At 38.8% G+C, this 15,318-nt stretch overlaps 1 protein-coding gene across 4 annotated transcripts in view; it reads left to right on the top strand.

The window, feature by feature from the left end:
• Positions 1-15,318, top strand: part of EXOC6 (exocyst complex component 6) — a 207,258-nt gene that overhangs the window by 55,485 nt on the left and 136,455 nt on the right. For 3 of the 4 annotated variants that reach the window (XM_019502630.1, XM_019502628.1, XM_019502632.1), the window contains 7 exons: positions 6,083-6,166; positions 6,265-6,311; positions 6,677-6,797; positions 8,917-8,988; positions 9,612-9,709; positions 12,183-12,288; positions 15,149-15,258. In XM_019502630.1, coding sequence (XP_019358175.1) covers positions 6,083-6,166; positions 6,265-6,311; positions 6,677-6,797; positions 8,917-8,988; positions 9,612-9,709; positions 12,183-12,288; positions 15,149-15,258 — 638 coding nt within the window. The remainder of the gene's footprint in view (positions 1-6,082; positions 6,167-6,264; positions 6,312-6,676; positions 6,798-8,916; positions 8,989-9,611; positions 9,710-12,182; positions 12,289-15,148; positions 15,259-15,318) is intronic. The other variant, XM_019502629.1, reaches the window with a different exon arrangement.

Here is a 15,318-nt window from a genome sequence, read left to right as displayed (position 1 = left end):
GGAAATTCAGGTCCCCCATGACTACCACATCCCTAGCTTTTACTACCTCAGTGAGCTGACCCAAGAATTCCTGGTCAAGCTCCTCTGCTTGGGTAGGGGGTCTATAGTAGACTCCCACCAATAGGTCCCTTTCCTCTCTTCTGCCTATGTGTTTCAATAACTTTTGTATTCAGGTTTTACATGTAAAATCATTTTTAGAAATGTTCTCCTCAATTGCTAGTTCTGCAAACTCAGCCTGGACTCTGGCAGCCAGTTCTCTGAATTCTTTCCTTCTCAAGTTGTCAATAATAAAAGTTCAGCAGGCCTAATTAATCTGTCACACCTGTGCTACCCCCACTGTCTTCAGAGTATGCATTTCCAAAACCTGCCTGTGTAGTTTTTCCTTCCCTTACTGCCTAGCGTGGGTTTGCACAGATATACATGATTGTAACTTACAAATCTGTTGCTGATGCACAAGAAGGAATAGAATTCAGTTCCATGCATCAGCTGTATTGTTTTTGCAGAAATAATAAGAAATAAAATCTTGTTCTTGTCATGGAGTCAGCAAATTAAATTAAATTAAATGCACAAAATGAAGACAGCTTCATTCTGTCAGCCAGTATTTTTGGATGGTTGCAGTAAGGGTAGCAATAAACCCACTGGGCACCACATAGGGAGAGAGATGGGCGGGTATCTATGGGTGACTACTTAGTGGGTGGGGCATTACAGCCCAACTTATTAATGAGTCTTCTTCCTTGCAGTACAGACATGAGATCTCTTATTTCTTTCCATGACACACCAGTCTCTAATCCTTGTGCAGGTCTAGTTTACCTGAGGGCAAATGGCTAATTAGGCACTTGTGCCTGTATAGCACAGGACTCCGTACTTTGAAATAAAATCTTTTAAGAAGAAATTCAAATGTTAGCTGTGTTGTAGAACACTGCAGTTTATCCTGAGGAACTGCTTCAATTTATTCTCACTATAAAATTGCATTATATCAGTTGTTATTCTCTCTCAGTGGAGAGAAAGTGGGAATAGAAAGAGGAGAAAAGGCTGATTGACAGAATGTTTGTAAGAGGCTTACATAGCCCTTATTCTTGGCCTTCATCTCTCATCCATTCATAATGCTTGTTTTAGTAGCCACTTCTCTGGCATGAACTGCCATGTCAGCATTACAACTCAACACCTCTACTTCTAGTAGAGATGTAGTCCTTATCCACCTTCAGACTCATCACAAAGGGTGATGGTCTCTTGAGAGATCCATCATCTGAATTCAAATTAGGGAGGTATTTGAAGATTTTTCACTGTTCAAGATGGCATAGGAGGTGTTAGGTTCTAAGTATGCCTTAGTACCATTTGTCACCCTATCCTTTATAATTCCTTTATCCTTTATAATGGAGTCCCTGGGTCCCTTGTTGGAAACACACTTCTCATGCACCATTTCATGGAGAGAATGACCCAGAAGCAGACTACTCCACCTTAGATACTTACTCCTGAGATTTGGTGTCTTGAGGAACCATTTGAAGACAATGCATAATCCATGGTGAAGGATATTCACGCATAAATGGTCATTGCCTCCTTGTTTCCAGGAAAGGTGGCAACTGTGAGAGTTTCCAGGAACTGTGAAAGAATGTGACTCAAATCACTCCAGATCCTGCTGAGGATGCCCAAGAAGCTCTTCTTAAGCCATTACATGTTTTGCACACGTCCATGTTGGGAATTCATTGAAGTCTGTAATGCTGAACAGATGGATGAGAGAAGTTCTATAAGTGGTTGCACAATTCAGTTCCAGCCACTTTCCATGTCCATTTTAGGGACCTATCTCAAAAGAAGCTGCTTCTTCCTGGAGTGGACTTGCATTTCTCTCACACAACTATAGAAAATATTCCTCTGAAACACAGGAAAGGAGATTTTTTTTACCTTCAACTATTTCTTGATACCAGACACCTTCATTCATTATATAAAATTTAGAATGGTCACTTCAGCTTCTGTGATGCATTCACTGGATTTATAAGACTGGTCCATGGCTCTTGGCCTTCAGGATGCTTATTTTCATGTTGCCACACATCCAGTGACAAGATGCATCTATGATTTCTGGTAGGTCAAAACTATTATCAGTATAGTATTGACCTTTTCTTTTGACCTTTCCAGCGTAGCAGAGGTGTTTATGAAGGTTTCAGCAGTGATAGCCACATACAAAGGAAAATCAGGAATAATAGGTAACCTGTGCAGCTAGGGATGGCCAGAGAGGGCAGTGGAAAACAAAGATTTATTTATTGATTCTCAATGTATAGACATTTTTATTACAAAAATACATTAATATAATTACATAGTATAAGAATTAATAATTACTGTAGAGGACCATTTGATTACATTCTTCAAATACTTAAAGGGCAATTATAAAGAGGATGGAGATAATCTTTTCTCTGTGGCTGAAGGGGACAGGACTTGGAGCAATGGCCTTAAACTGCAACAGGGGAAATCATGGTGGTGGTTAGGTATTGGAACAAGTTGCCTAGAGGAGTTTTGGAATCTCCATCCCAGGAAATTTCCAGGAGCAGGTTGGACAGATACTTGGCTGGGATGGATTAGTCAGGGATGATCCTGCCTTGAGCAGGGGGCTGGACTAGATGACCTAATGAGGTCCCTTCCAGCCCTACTTTCCTATGATCTTATGTGTCAAGACAACTGTTTTATGGACAACATGGTTTGTGGATGTTTTTCAGAATTAGAACTAAAGAAGCTGTGTGGTTTGGTGGTTCTCCAGTTTGAATCTCTGGCATCACGTTCTCTTCATTAACCACTTGTAGAATCATTTTTTAAAATTTTTTGCTGAGAGGATGAAAGATTGCCCTGCTTCTACCAAGAGGTTAAATTGATTTGGGGCTGTATGAGATTATTAGGAGATGGCCAACTCACATTTTATTAGAACAGACAATATTAGAACTCCTTACACCAGTAGTACTTGTGGTTTTGGCCCTGTGGTCCAAATGAATGGCACAGGCCCAGCCAATGGGCTGTTTGCTGTCTCCTCCTAACCCTATGTGCCAGGATTGGGCCTTGGGGCCCTATGCTCCTGGACCCAGCTCGGGGGCCCTCACTATCCTCTCCCACTCCTTTGTGCTGGGTTTGGTTCCCTGGGGTCCTGTGCCACCTCTGCTTGGCCCTATGTGCTGGGATTGGGCCTCACGCTGCCCTGTGTGCCTGTGTCCAAGAGTCTCCCCATGGGTCTGTGGGGAGCCCCGTGGGCAAGATAATAAAGTGCTGGGGGCCAGATCAGGCCTGTGGGCCAAGGGTTGAGCACCCTTGCTTGACACCAATGCACATCCAGCCTCAGCTTCTTCTCCAAGAAAATATTCCCATTCTTATTACCTGTCAGACTCCCACCTTCACTAGGTGCTATATGTTGGTGGAAACATCCAAGTGGACTCTTCTTTTGGCACAGCAGTCTGCCAATAAGTGTTTAGACAAAATTTCACTCACCCCCTCATTTAGATAACTGCTTGGGTATCATAAACTGTGGAATATACATATAAACAAATGCTCATAGAAGAAAGAAAAGTTATTGACCTTTACAATGACTAGAATCCTTTGAGATGAGCTATCCATATGTATATTTCATAATCTTCCCTCCTTCCCCTCTGGCTTGGAATTCCTATTATAAATTTGGATCTTGCAGTGGAAAAGGAAGTGAGTAGTAATAATTGGTTCTGTATTCTTTAATATCTTTGGTACTGGACTGTGAGGGTGTTCACTGTTTGCTTGGGGCCAACTGCCTGGCTAAAAGTCTCAAGTCTTGATCTTATGGGGCATATTTACACCAAGAATAGATTACACTTATGGACAACACATCTGGGTTGACTTCCATATCTCGCATAGGTCAGTAACTGTTCTTTAACCTGTGAAACCTCTTGCCACCAGATACCACAGAAGTCAGGAGCTTAATAGGATTTAAACTAATAGATATTTATATAACATCTGCAGTCGCATTAGACTGGCTAGACTTGAAAGCTCTTAAAACCTCTTGTTTTAGAATGCAAGCCTGTTAATGGCTGCTTAAGTTGAGAAGAAATTTAACTTTTTGGACATAATTCTCTGTTATGAGTTTTTTGCAACTTCCTGTGAACTATCTGGTCTTGACAACTGCCAGCAACAGGACACTAGATTAGATAGATCACAGTTCTGGCCTGGTATGGCAATACCCATGTTTAAAAGTTAGGGAGAAATTCAGCAGAAGTTGGAACTTTATACTGTATGTCTCATAAATATGTATTAGCAAAGTTTACTGTCTGGTTAGTTTGCTGCCTTTTGGGTTCACAGTTTTTAATAGACTAGCCAATATTCAAAACATGCTTAAATATGGTACAATGGAGCATTACGATGGCTCCATTTGTCGGCAAAATGTATCTACATTTTATGGCAAGCAGCCCAGTTTGTTTGGTAGGCAACACAAAATTTTGAGACAAATAAAATTTGAATGCAAAAGTTCCGTGGAAGCATAAAATAAACAGAAGAGTGATTTGAATCAGGAATAGATTATGAGCAAGATTCCAGTAATTTATCATTCATCATAAATTCATACCAATATAAAAATAAATGTTTATTCTTATGGATTATGTTAGTCTATAGTTATATAACTATGTATTTATGTACATTTAGAAACTCTTTGGAAGCTGGAGATCCCAAATATGTGGATTGGACATATTTTGTTTTGGCGCTCGTGCTTTTGCGAACATGTCAGAAACAGGGTTGCTTGAATTAGTCTAGTGATACCGTAAGAGCATTTACTAACATCCTTTCTCTTAAAAATTATGCTCAGATTAATGCCCTTTTTTGTATACCATGGTGTCTTAATACCCATAAAATATTTTACATATCAGAAAAAGCAGCTAGTCCCTTTCACAATAGAGATTTCTGTTAGAATTGCTTGCAGACCTGATTCTGAAAGTGGATTTGAACAGTTCCCCTCATAGTAGCTTGATTGCGCACTTAAAAATGGGATCCTATTGGGCTGGACATGAACGATTTCCCTAAACACAAATATAAGTGACAATAATGTGAATAATATATTACTGTAATAAAAGTTGCTGTAGTTAATATGTATCCCACAGTATGTAGCATTTGCTTTTTAAAGCAAAATTTTCCCCTGTTAAGCTTTGCTCTTGTGATCAATAATCTGTATTTTTGTGAAAGAAAAAAAAGATTACATACTTAAATATACTAATTTCTAACTTTGAGGGTCATTTTTTTACTAAAGCAATACAGGATTACAAATATCTGCTATCTCCTATATTTTGATTTGAGGCCTCTTGGTACCTCAAGTAATGGAAATCTAAATAGCTAACCACATGAAGACAAAATAAAACTTAAAAGTGCAAAGGTGCTGCGTTCTTCTTGTATACCTATTAGGGGTCTTTAATAGGTAACGAGCCAGTGTTGTAATGGTTTCCGATGCAGAGATGGTTCCCACAAGGCGGATCCTCTTAATGAGGATACCAGATTGTCACTTGACCTCTTCATAATGTAATCATTAGGCATAGAAGGAATTAAAGTTTGAGTTGAAAAATCCAAATCTTTAGTCATTATGCTTCCTAACTTTGAAGGAAGGACAAGTGAATACAAAATACCTTTTCAAAATATTTTGCTCAAAGAAAATGAATACATTCATACATCAGGAGTATATTATGAATCACTTTAACATTTATAGTATAACTCAAGTTTACAAGCTACAAAAAGTCAATATACAAGTTTGCCTTGTGTTTTAAAGAAAACATGTAAAAGGGGCCCTTAAGCAGCTGATTTGGAATGACAGAATAGTAGTTTTTAACTATGATAATTAGTTTGATAATTGCTTTGGTCATTTTCAAGTGTTTGCATTTGGATATCTGTATGGAAAATGTAGTCTCAAAGGCACAATTCTCCACAGAGCAATCTGTGGATCACTTTTTTTTATAAGCTCTTCAGTCATTTCGTCCATGAAGAATTTCATTAATGTCAGTGGGAGTCCCATGTGTGGAATGAATGCCGACTATGTGGTTGTGACTGAGAGTGATCTACATTTCTGTTTTTTGACATTAACTGCATAAGGTCTGTCATGTTTTAGGGTGATGGAGAGACGTTTGAAAACTACTACAGAAAACAAAGACGGAAACAGGCCAGACTGGTGCTGCAGCCGCAATCGAGCATGGTAACCAATATCTTATTAGATTTCACTGAGTTGCCCTTTTACTTAAATCTTTAGTGGCACTTTTATTCCTAAATTTTTTCCCCCTTTTTTATTTAAAGCATGAAACAGTTGAAGGTTACAGAAGATATTTTAGTCAAATTGTAGGGTAAGTTGCATTTTTATTATGCTAAAACCTCTCAACTGCAAGGTCCCACCTTCATAACAGTTGTTTGTCTGATCACATGAGTGGTGGCTGCTGGATGTGTGTAGTAGAAAATTCACCTGGCCTGCATGTGAATCCTTTCAGTGCAGTGTCACACGGGGACTGTCTATGAAGCTGGGTGCCAGTTGGCACAAGTTGTACTTTCCACATTGCTTGCTTGGCAGCCGAACAACATAAAGGATTTGATGCAAAGCCTGTTGAAATTCCAATTTAGATGTGGGTACAATCTGTCTATACCTTTATGTAAAAGGTCAGAATTTGCACCTTTTGAAAATAATCGTTGGCGACTTAACACATTTTTGTTTTAGTTTCTTCGTAGTGGAAGATCACATTTTACATGTTACCCAGGGATTGGTAACTAGAGCATACACTGATGAACTGTGGAACATGGCACTTTCAAAGATCATTGCTGTCCTTAGAACCCATTCAGTAAGTGAAAAGACCTAGTGGTAATACACTTAAATCCGTTTATTTAAAGATCCTTAGTGTATTTAAAAGTAGGATAATGTCAAAGTGAAAACTTACACTGCCAGCATTGTGGGTTTTTTGTGATTAAAAATTGCTCAGATTTGGGAGTGAGCCTGCCAACCTTTTGTTTTTCCCAGCAGTATCAGGCTGTGAGCTATAGCCGTGGGCTATTTGCATAATCCTCCACTGATTTACAACTCACAGGGTCTTCCAAACATGTTCTTAGTCCAGCAGTTTAGAACATGCAGAGTTAATCTGCTGTTATTATTGCAATCTGTCCTCATTAGTCTCAACTGACCTCTTCGTTAGATCAGATTGAATAGTTCAGCACTGAAGGCACCCCCCCCAACCGAAAATAGTTCCTAATTATCATTCCAAATACCCTGTTTCCAAAATAAACTCCACCAGCAAAACGCTTAAAGCTGCCACTTCAGTGTAATATACCAGAGTAATATACAAGAATGCCACTACTTTCTGAAACAATTTCAAAATAAAACTATTTATTGAGCCACGTCATAAATAATGGGTGTATTTGACAACAACACCATTAGTTTCCCACTTGTATTTGCATTGAAATAGATTTCTAAAATTGTGAAATGCTGAAACGTAATGACTTTAATTCTAAATTCAAATTTGTATTTCAGTATTTTTAACTATAATTGTACTCCTCTACTAGTGACAATTACGTGTCCTGTATCTGCCCAAATGAAAACTAAACATCTGCATACTACTGCCAGTTCTTCCCCAGAGAAACAGTAAAATACCATTACTGATTGTGGTTGACTGAATTTTTATCCTGATAAATTGCTTCAAAATTTATCAAAGGGTCAGAGCTGGCATAATATTTAGTAAGTAATATATGTACTAGCCTTTCCCAGGCCTCCCTGATTTCAACTCATGCAAAAATCATCTGCTTGTGAATGCTAAGTTAAGTTTTATTTCCAACTTCTCATTTTAAAATGTATTAGTATGGTTAAGTTGTTAATCAATTTCTAAGCCACATACTTTGCAAGTTAGTTGGATGTTTGATTTGTAAAAATCTGAAAATATAAAGCATTAAAACATGCTTAAGTTTCTTTCGTTAAAAATAGGATTCTTTAAAGCTTTTTTCTTTTTTTTTAATATAATTGACCTGACAAATTTCTGGTATGTCCCCTCAGGATACCTAACTCCTTCTTTAGTTTAAAGAAATACATTATTTTGGGGGGAACTGTATTAGGGGATGACTAGTGCTTAAATAAATATATCTTTTACTCTTTGAAGTTGTTTCTCTTTGAAGCCAAAACTTTAACATATCTATGTACTTACTTGGAGACAAAAACATGCAACTCTATGGTTAATATGTCAGTAATATATTTTTGTTTTGTGCAAACTTAAGTTATATGGTCTCATATATTTTTAATTTCTTTAATACAAAGACTCAAAATTATGAGGTTAAAGTTAAGCGTTTAATTCCTGATAAATGTGTGGCTTACTTTTCAGAGCTACTGAATAGCAATAATAAACTGCAGGAGTCTACACCTCTGATAATGAAGTTACAGTTAATTAGGCACTTAAATATAGATTTTGATACTTACCATTGCACAAGCAGGCTTGCAGATGTTAGCCTAATGTTTAGTTAGTCATTGCATTTCTTTTTCTGCTAACAATGAGAAACTCTTGAAAATAACACATTAACGTTAACACTCATTATAACTGGGCCTAGTATTTGAAAGCAAATCCCTCCCGGGTACAGTTTTGGAAAGTAAAAGCACATGCTTATATTTTTTAGTGACTTGGACCTTCTGTACATCACATTCATAATAGATATATCATTTATCATATTCTAGTTTGTCTTTTCTGAGCTATTTTATTTATGAGAAACCCTGTAAGAATTTGAATATGAACAAATTTTGCATTGAACCAAAATAACTGAAAACAAGTACATTTCTCATATGCATACATATGAACATGTACAAATACTATAACTTAATTACAAGTATAATGTTTAGAAGTTTTAATTTACTGTGTCACTAATATTTGAAAATGTATTTGCTGTCTTTGGAATCACTTTTACAAAATCTGTATTTCTTATTTCCAGTCATATTGCACTGATCCTGATCTTGTTTTGGAGCTGAAAAATCTGATTGTGGTGTTTGCTGATACTTTGCAGGTTGGTGTTATTTTGGGCATTGAGTTAAAACACCTAGAGCAAATTCTGCCTTCTGGATTATTTAAATAACAAAAAAATATCTTTCTTAGCTTTCTTCTTCTGGCTGCATTTGCTTAATTCTACCCTTAATTAGTGCCTGTGTCTACCATGAACTAACCAAATGTCTGGTTTAAATATAAATCTGTGTTTAGGTACCAGTTTTTGTAAAGAGTATAGAAACTATTTGATGGCTTTACAAATGTGCATATTCTAAAGTTGTGTCTTGGAAGACTAGATGAACTTCATTGTTCATCTGTCCTAGAACTGTTAGACATGTAGACACACTGATTAATTTTGTCTGGTTATGTAGCAGATGAAAATATTTAATAGGTATTTGTCACATTTTGTCATGATAAATTTACTACTTCTGGAATAAATAGAGAATATCACTTTTACAAATAAGTCGTATAATAATTTATATAATCTTTTAATAGTACTAATGCATGTAGACTCTTGTAATTTGTACAATGATACCTTACAAAATTAGATGACAACATAACTCTTTTCAAAATCTTGATGTACTGTTAGATCAGTTATGCTGGTACTTCTTGAATTATTTATCCTTTTTATTTTTTTTACTTTAGGGTTATGGTTTTCCTGTGAATCGACTATTTGATCTTTTATTTGAAATCAGAGATCAGTACAATGAAACACTGCTTAAAAAATGGGCTGGGTTATTCAGGTTAGTATTTCAAAATGAACAGAACATGCCTCAAATGCTCTTTCAATTAAGTAATCATGTCTTTTTTTAGACATTTTTATATCTAATTTCCATTTTTTTCATCAAGTAGTAATTTTCTAAATATTAGTTGATTCAGTACAGCCTGACTCAAGGGCTAGGGACAGAAATTACATATAAACTGGTATAGGTGATCAGAAATGAATTCAAATCTATAACACAACAGACATTCGGTGCACATAAACCACTTTCAAAATGGCCGAAACCTGTTTAAGATAAACCTGGATGGATGGTAGTATCAGATTTAACTGATTTAGGTTAAATCAGTATTGAGCTTCTGTCCCAGATGCCCTCCAGACTGAAATTAACTCTCAGTCTCCCAGTATTCCAGGATGCTTTGCACCTCCCTCTAAACTCCCCCCTCGCAGAGTAGGTGGGCTAGCCTTGGCCCAAGCTGTCTGCTCCAGCCAAGCAAGGAGGCATGCTCTGCTGTCCCCTGGCTTCTGGCCTGAGCCACTGCAGGCATGTGACTGCATTTTCATAATCAAAAATAAATGTCTGTCACTTGTGTATTGATTCAATCTACATAGCATAGACTAACTTGCAAAGATTGAATCAATTCAGCCTCAAGCTTTTTGACTATCTGTACTTAGCTAATAGGAATAACGTTCTTTTGCCTAGTGTATTCATTTGTATTCTTCTGGCTAGGAACAGGATGCTTTGAAATAGGTGCTCTGCTTCCATATTTTCCTTGGATATGATTAGTGTTCCACATTCTCAGTTTTTATTTATTTTTTTTAAATCTGGGAATTTTTCGGGGTTTATCTTCAAAACATAAAAATGGGGATGAAATCGGGGTTAAAGGAAGAAAAGGGAAAGAAAGCGGTTTAAATCGCGGAAAAATTGGCAGTGAGGGAGGGTGGTAGTAAGCCTGGGACTAGAGAAAGTGTGGGGTGAGGACTGTTGTGCAGCCTGTCAGCTGCTTTCAGGGCTGCAGCATGGAGCAAAGTGTGGGAAGCTGTCTGTGGGTGCAGAGTGCATGGTGGGGGGGCATGGCTCTTGTTGCTATGTGCCTCCTGGGAGGGCTGTGGGCTGGGGGGCTTGTGCCCCTGGATCTGCATGCAGGATGACAGCAGACTGCTACCTGCCCTGAGCACCGACCGGTAAGAGCCTAGTGCTGCCACTGGCCTCAGGCTATTCCCAGTGCTCCAGGTGAGTGGCAGCCTGCTCTCACTGCAGCCTGCTACCACTGCAGGCTGGGGCCAGTGGTGGCACTGGGCTCTTCCCAGTGCTCAGGACGGGCAAAAGCACTGTGGGGGGGGGACACCTGACCCCAACCATGGCACCTCCCAACCTCGTGGGCCCATGCCAAGCACCTGGGTGCAGCCCCCTGCCACTGAGAGCAGGGTTGGGCTCTCCTGCTTGCCCTCTTGTGGGGCTCGGAGCTCAGAGCTCCCAGCGTCTGGGGCAGGGCCGAAGTTGGAGCCGCCAGGGTGCAGGTGGGACCCGCCTGTCCCAGAAACAATTCCTGCAGTCCAGCCCGGCCCATCTGGGGTCTGGGCGGGAGCCCCATGCCCCCAGGCAGTTACTTCAGGCACCCTCTCCCTATCCCCCATGTGGCCACCACCAGCCCCTCATCCCCCGCTCCGCATGTGGCTGCCACCACCGCCCCCCCGGCGTCTGGCTGGAAACCTGTGCCAGCGGAAACCAGCACAGCGGCACCTTTAGCTTACTGGCACCACCCATTTTTCAGGTCAAATCCCTGTTATCCAGCACTAAGGGGAATGGGCCATTCCCCACTCTTGCCAGTTAACAGGGGTTTGACCTGAAAAATGGGTGTAAATCAGTAAAAAAAAAAAATTACTTAAAAAAAAAAAATAAATCAGGGAATTTATCAGAGAAAATTGGTAAAAATAGAGAATGGGAACACTAGATACAATTTGACAAGGGAAAAGAAAAGATAAACTTAACAACTAAGGGTTATATTCTGTAGCTCTTCAGGTGGAAAATTATGTCTATGTGTGCCATAGATTTGTTTACAGTGAAAAAAACAACATTGAGCTTGAGTATATGCTTAGTAACATAATGCTAAACACTTGTAGAGAGAGACTGTCATATTCAACACTGAGAGCTGGGCCTGGTCAAGCTTAATGTAAACTACTTGACATGAAATCCTTATCTACATTGATTGTTTAGCTGTATTCTACATCATGCATATTAAAACCTGTTCTAGGGTGACATCATTTTTCAGTTTAAAGGAAAACAGTTTGGGGTTAGGTGGTAGATGGGAGACTCATAGTCACAGAAAGTGATAACCAGCTTTGCCAAAAAGCAATTTGGAGTTATGAAAAGATAATGAAAGCAGTTCACCCATTTTAGAACTAAACCCCCGTACAATAAGTAATTTGTGTACAATATTTGTCATTATTAATACATGTCCTGAGTTTTGCTTACTTTACTAACTCTGATTGAACAGAGATATTTTTGAAGCAGATAACTACAGCCCTATTCCTGTAGCAAATGAAGAGGAATACAAAATAGTGATTAGCAAATTTCCTTTTCAAGATCCAGAAATTGATAAGGTAAGAACTTTTATATCATGAAAGTTTGCTTAAAACCAGTTAAAAAGTCTTAGGACGGTAATGATTTGTGTAATTAAAAAGTAATTAAAGTATGACTAATAAGGTAGATTAAAAGACTAAATCATTTTCCTGGGTAATTATCTAGTTATAAATAAACATGAAAATTCAGACTCTAGTCATTTACGCTGAAATTTTAGTGAATAATGAAACCTATTTTGTAAACAAATTAATAATCAAGTTTTATTTATGAGTATATTTCTTATTTACAATTAACTCTTAAGTTTTGTTGGAGCATATTAAGTTTCATAAAACACAGTTTGTTACATACTGTAGCATTACAAAATATGTAAAAGAGCTAACTTGCATCTATTAAAACAGTAAGCAAATTTTCTACATTAATGACATCCCTGTTAGTGCCACATTGCAGGCAGGAGAACTTGACTTTACCAGTTTTTTCCAATTTTCTTCACCAATATCTTTCAAAATCATCTTCAGCATAATGGTAGTTATTTCATTCTGAATTTTAGCAGAAGAATGTACTATTTATGTTTTTTCAGAATGCTCTCCAGAGTAACTTTGAATAATGAATGTTGGCCCTCCGTTATCTTAAAGGTTTATGAATTGTTCAGGGTAAGGTCGAAGTCCTTGAAGTTTGTGATATCTTAATCTCCTATCAGAGGCAACTCATTTAACATATCAAACTGGTTAATTTTCCCAAGGTTATTTAAATAGTAACTTCATTTTTGAAGATGACACCAAAATAACAATTGTAGCAACTGAAAAATAGATATTCCGATTAAGTGAATATAATCAAATTCATAATGTATTAATGTTATTGGGGAACCAAATAAGTTGAAAGTAAAGAATTTTAGATAGTTGTTTGCATGTTGGGTTAACCACATTAAGTTTTAGAACTTTCCTGATGATAAGGAGCTTGAAGGATAGGAAGGAGGTGTTCTGTATGTCCCATTCTACAGTCAGCTACCACTGAAGATAAACCCTGGCTCCTGTCTGTGAAGTGGTAGAGGATGTGAATGTAGAGGTTCAACCTCTGCTGACCCTGTGCTGGAGTCCTTATAGTTGCATGTAATAGAACCCGTTTTACTATTTCTAATTTTTTAAAATTCACAGTCAGAAAATGAGCATAAAACAGGTTTATAGTTAAAATGTCTGACCCATCACTGTTGGGGTGACACTGGACAAAATACAGATGTTTATATGTTTATTCTATGTGTTGGCAAATTTGAAGGCTGAGGCGTGGTTTGAAGAACGTCAAATTAAGTAACCCAGCTTTTTAGTATATGTAGACCTTTTATGAATTCTTTGTTCTTGCATGATCATAGAATCATAGAATCAATGAGTTGGAAGGGACCTAGACAGATCATTGAGTCCGACCCCCTGCCATGGGCAGGAATGAGCACTGGGGGTGGGAGGGGTCATAAGACCCCAGCCAGGTTCCTATCCAGTCTCCTCTTGAAGATTTCCAGGGAAGGTGAGAGCACCACCTCTCTGGGAAGCCTATTCCAGGCTCTGGCCACCCTTACAGTGAAGTAGTTCTTCCTAATATCTAACCTAAACCTGTTCTCCCTCAGCTTGTGGCCATTGTTTCTGGTGACTCCAAGGGGGGCCCTGGTGAACAGACTTTCCCCGAGTCCCTGCTGAGTGGCCCCTGATAAGGTTGTAGGCAGCCACAAGATCCCCCCCAGTCTCCTCTTGTGGAGACTGAAGAGAGTCAGGTCCCTCAGCCTCTTCTCACAGGGCTGGCCACGGAGGCCCCCAACCATATGAGTGGCCTCCTCTGGACCCTCTCCAGGTTCTCCACGTCCCTCTTGAAGTGCGGCACCCAGAACTGGACACAGTACTCCAGCTGCGGCCTGACCAGCGCCGCATAGAGGGGGAGCAAGACCTCTCTGGACCTGTCAGTGATGCCCCTGTTGATGCATGACAGGGTGCAGTTGGCTCTGCCTGTTGCTTCGTCGCATTGGCGACTCATTCATCCTCGAGTCAATCATGACTCCAATCAATCATGATAGTAAATCCCTTGTAAGTAATCTCAGTTACGAGTTATCATTATCCTCAAACATGGGTAAAAACTGTCAGTTAGCATGCTGTGGTTGGGAATATTGTAGTGAATATTGCCCCTTGCCTCCTGCATGGTGTACGCCAACTCCTGGAAGTGAGGCAATGTAAGTATGATAAAGTAATGCCGAGTCAGTGCCCAGAGATACTTTTAGGTGTGCATGTTGGCATGTGTTTGGCATCATGCTAACGCAACAATATTGTCCCATCTCTAGGATTTGACAGTGTGTGCACAGTATGAATGAGCAGGTGGGGATACTTCACAGCACTGCCCCGAGCACAGCACCAAGGCAGTGGAGACGTGTTCATAATCCCCTACTCTGCTTTGAAAATCTCAATAATTTTTTTTAAATTGGGGGGGCAGTTACTTCCTGGATTTGAGAACAGGATATATTTTCTCTCTCTTACCATTGAGTTTCTCTCTTGCCTGTTCAGATTGAAACCACTTTGGGACAAGGACTATTTTTTTCTAGATGGTTGAACAGTGTCTAGCACAAGAAGATCTCAAATTTGGCAGGGGTCTCTAGGCTTTAATAAATAACTAATCATTTTCTATTTTACTTGCTTGTAAATTATTTTTAAAGTTATAGTAGTCAGTCTGCTCACGTGTCCCTGGTCACATACAATGAAAAGTGGAAAAAAAGATATTAAATTAACCTATTGTATTTGGAATTTCTTAGATTGTTGTGTGTATGCAAGCATTTAATTAGGTATTTAGAATCTAGAATAATTAGAATCAGTGTTTGAAATGTAATGGCTCATTAATGTTTTGTTTCTCTAGCAATCCTTCCCAAAGAAGCTTCCAATGTCTCAGTCAGTGCCTCAGATTTATATCCAGGTTAAAGAGTTTATTTATGCAAGCCTTAAATTTTCAGAGTCACTTCACCGCAGGTAAGTTTGATAAAGCAGTGTGTGTGTGTGTGTGTGTGTGTGTGTGTGTGTGTGTGTGTG

The sequence above is a fragment of the Gavialis gangeticus genome, unplaced genomic scaffold (assembly GCF_001723915.1).
Source record: "Gavialis gangeticus isolate Ggan-Ray unplaced genomic scaffold, GavGan_comp1, whole genome shotgun sequence".
Taxonomy (NCBI): Eukaryota; Metazoa; Chordata; order Crocodylia; family Gavialidae; genus Gavialis; species Gavialis gangeticus.
Note: the sequence above shows the minus strand (reverse complement) of the source record. Positions and strands in the feature narration are given on the sequence as shown.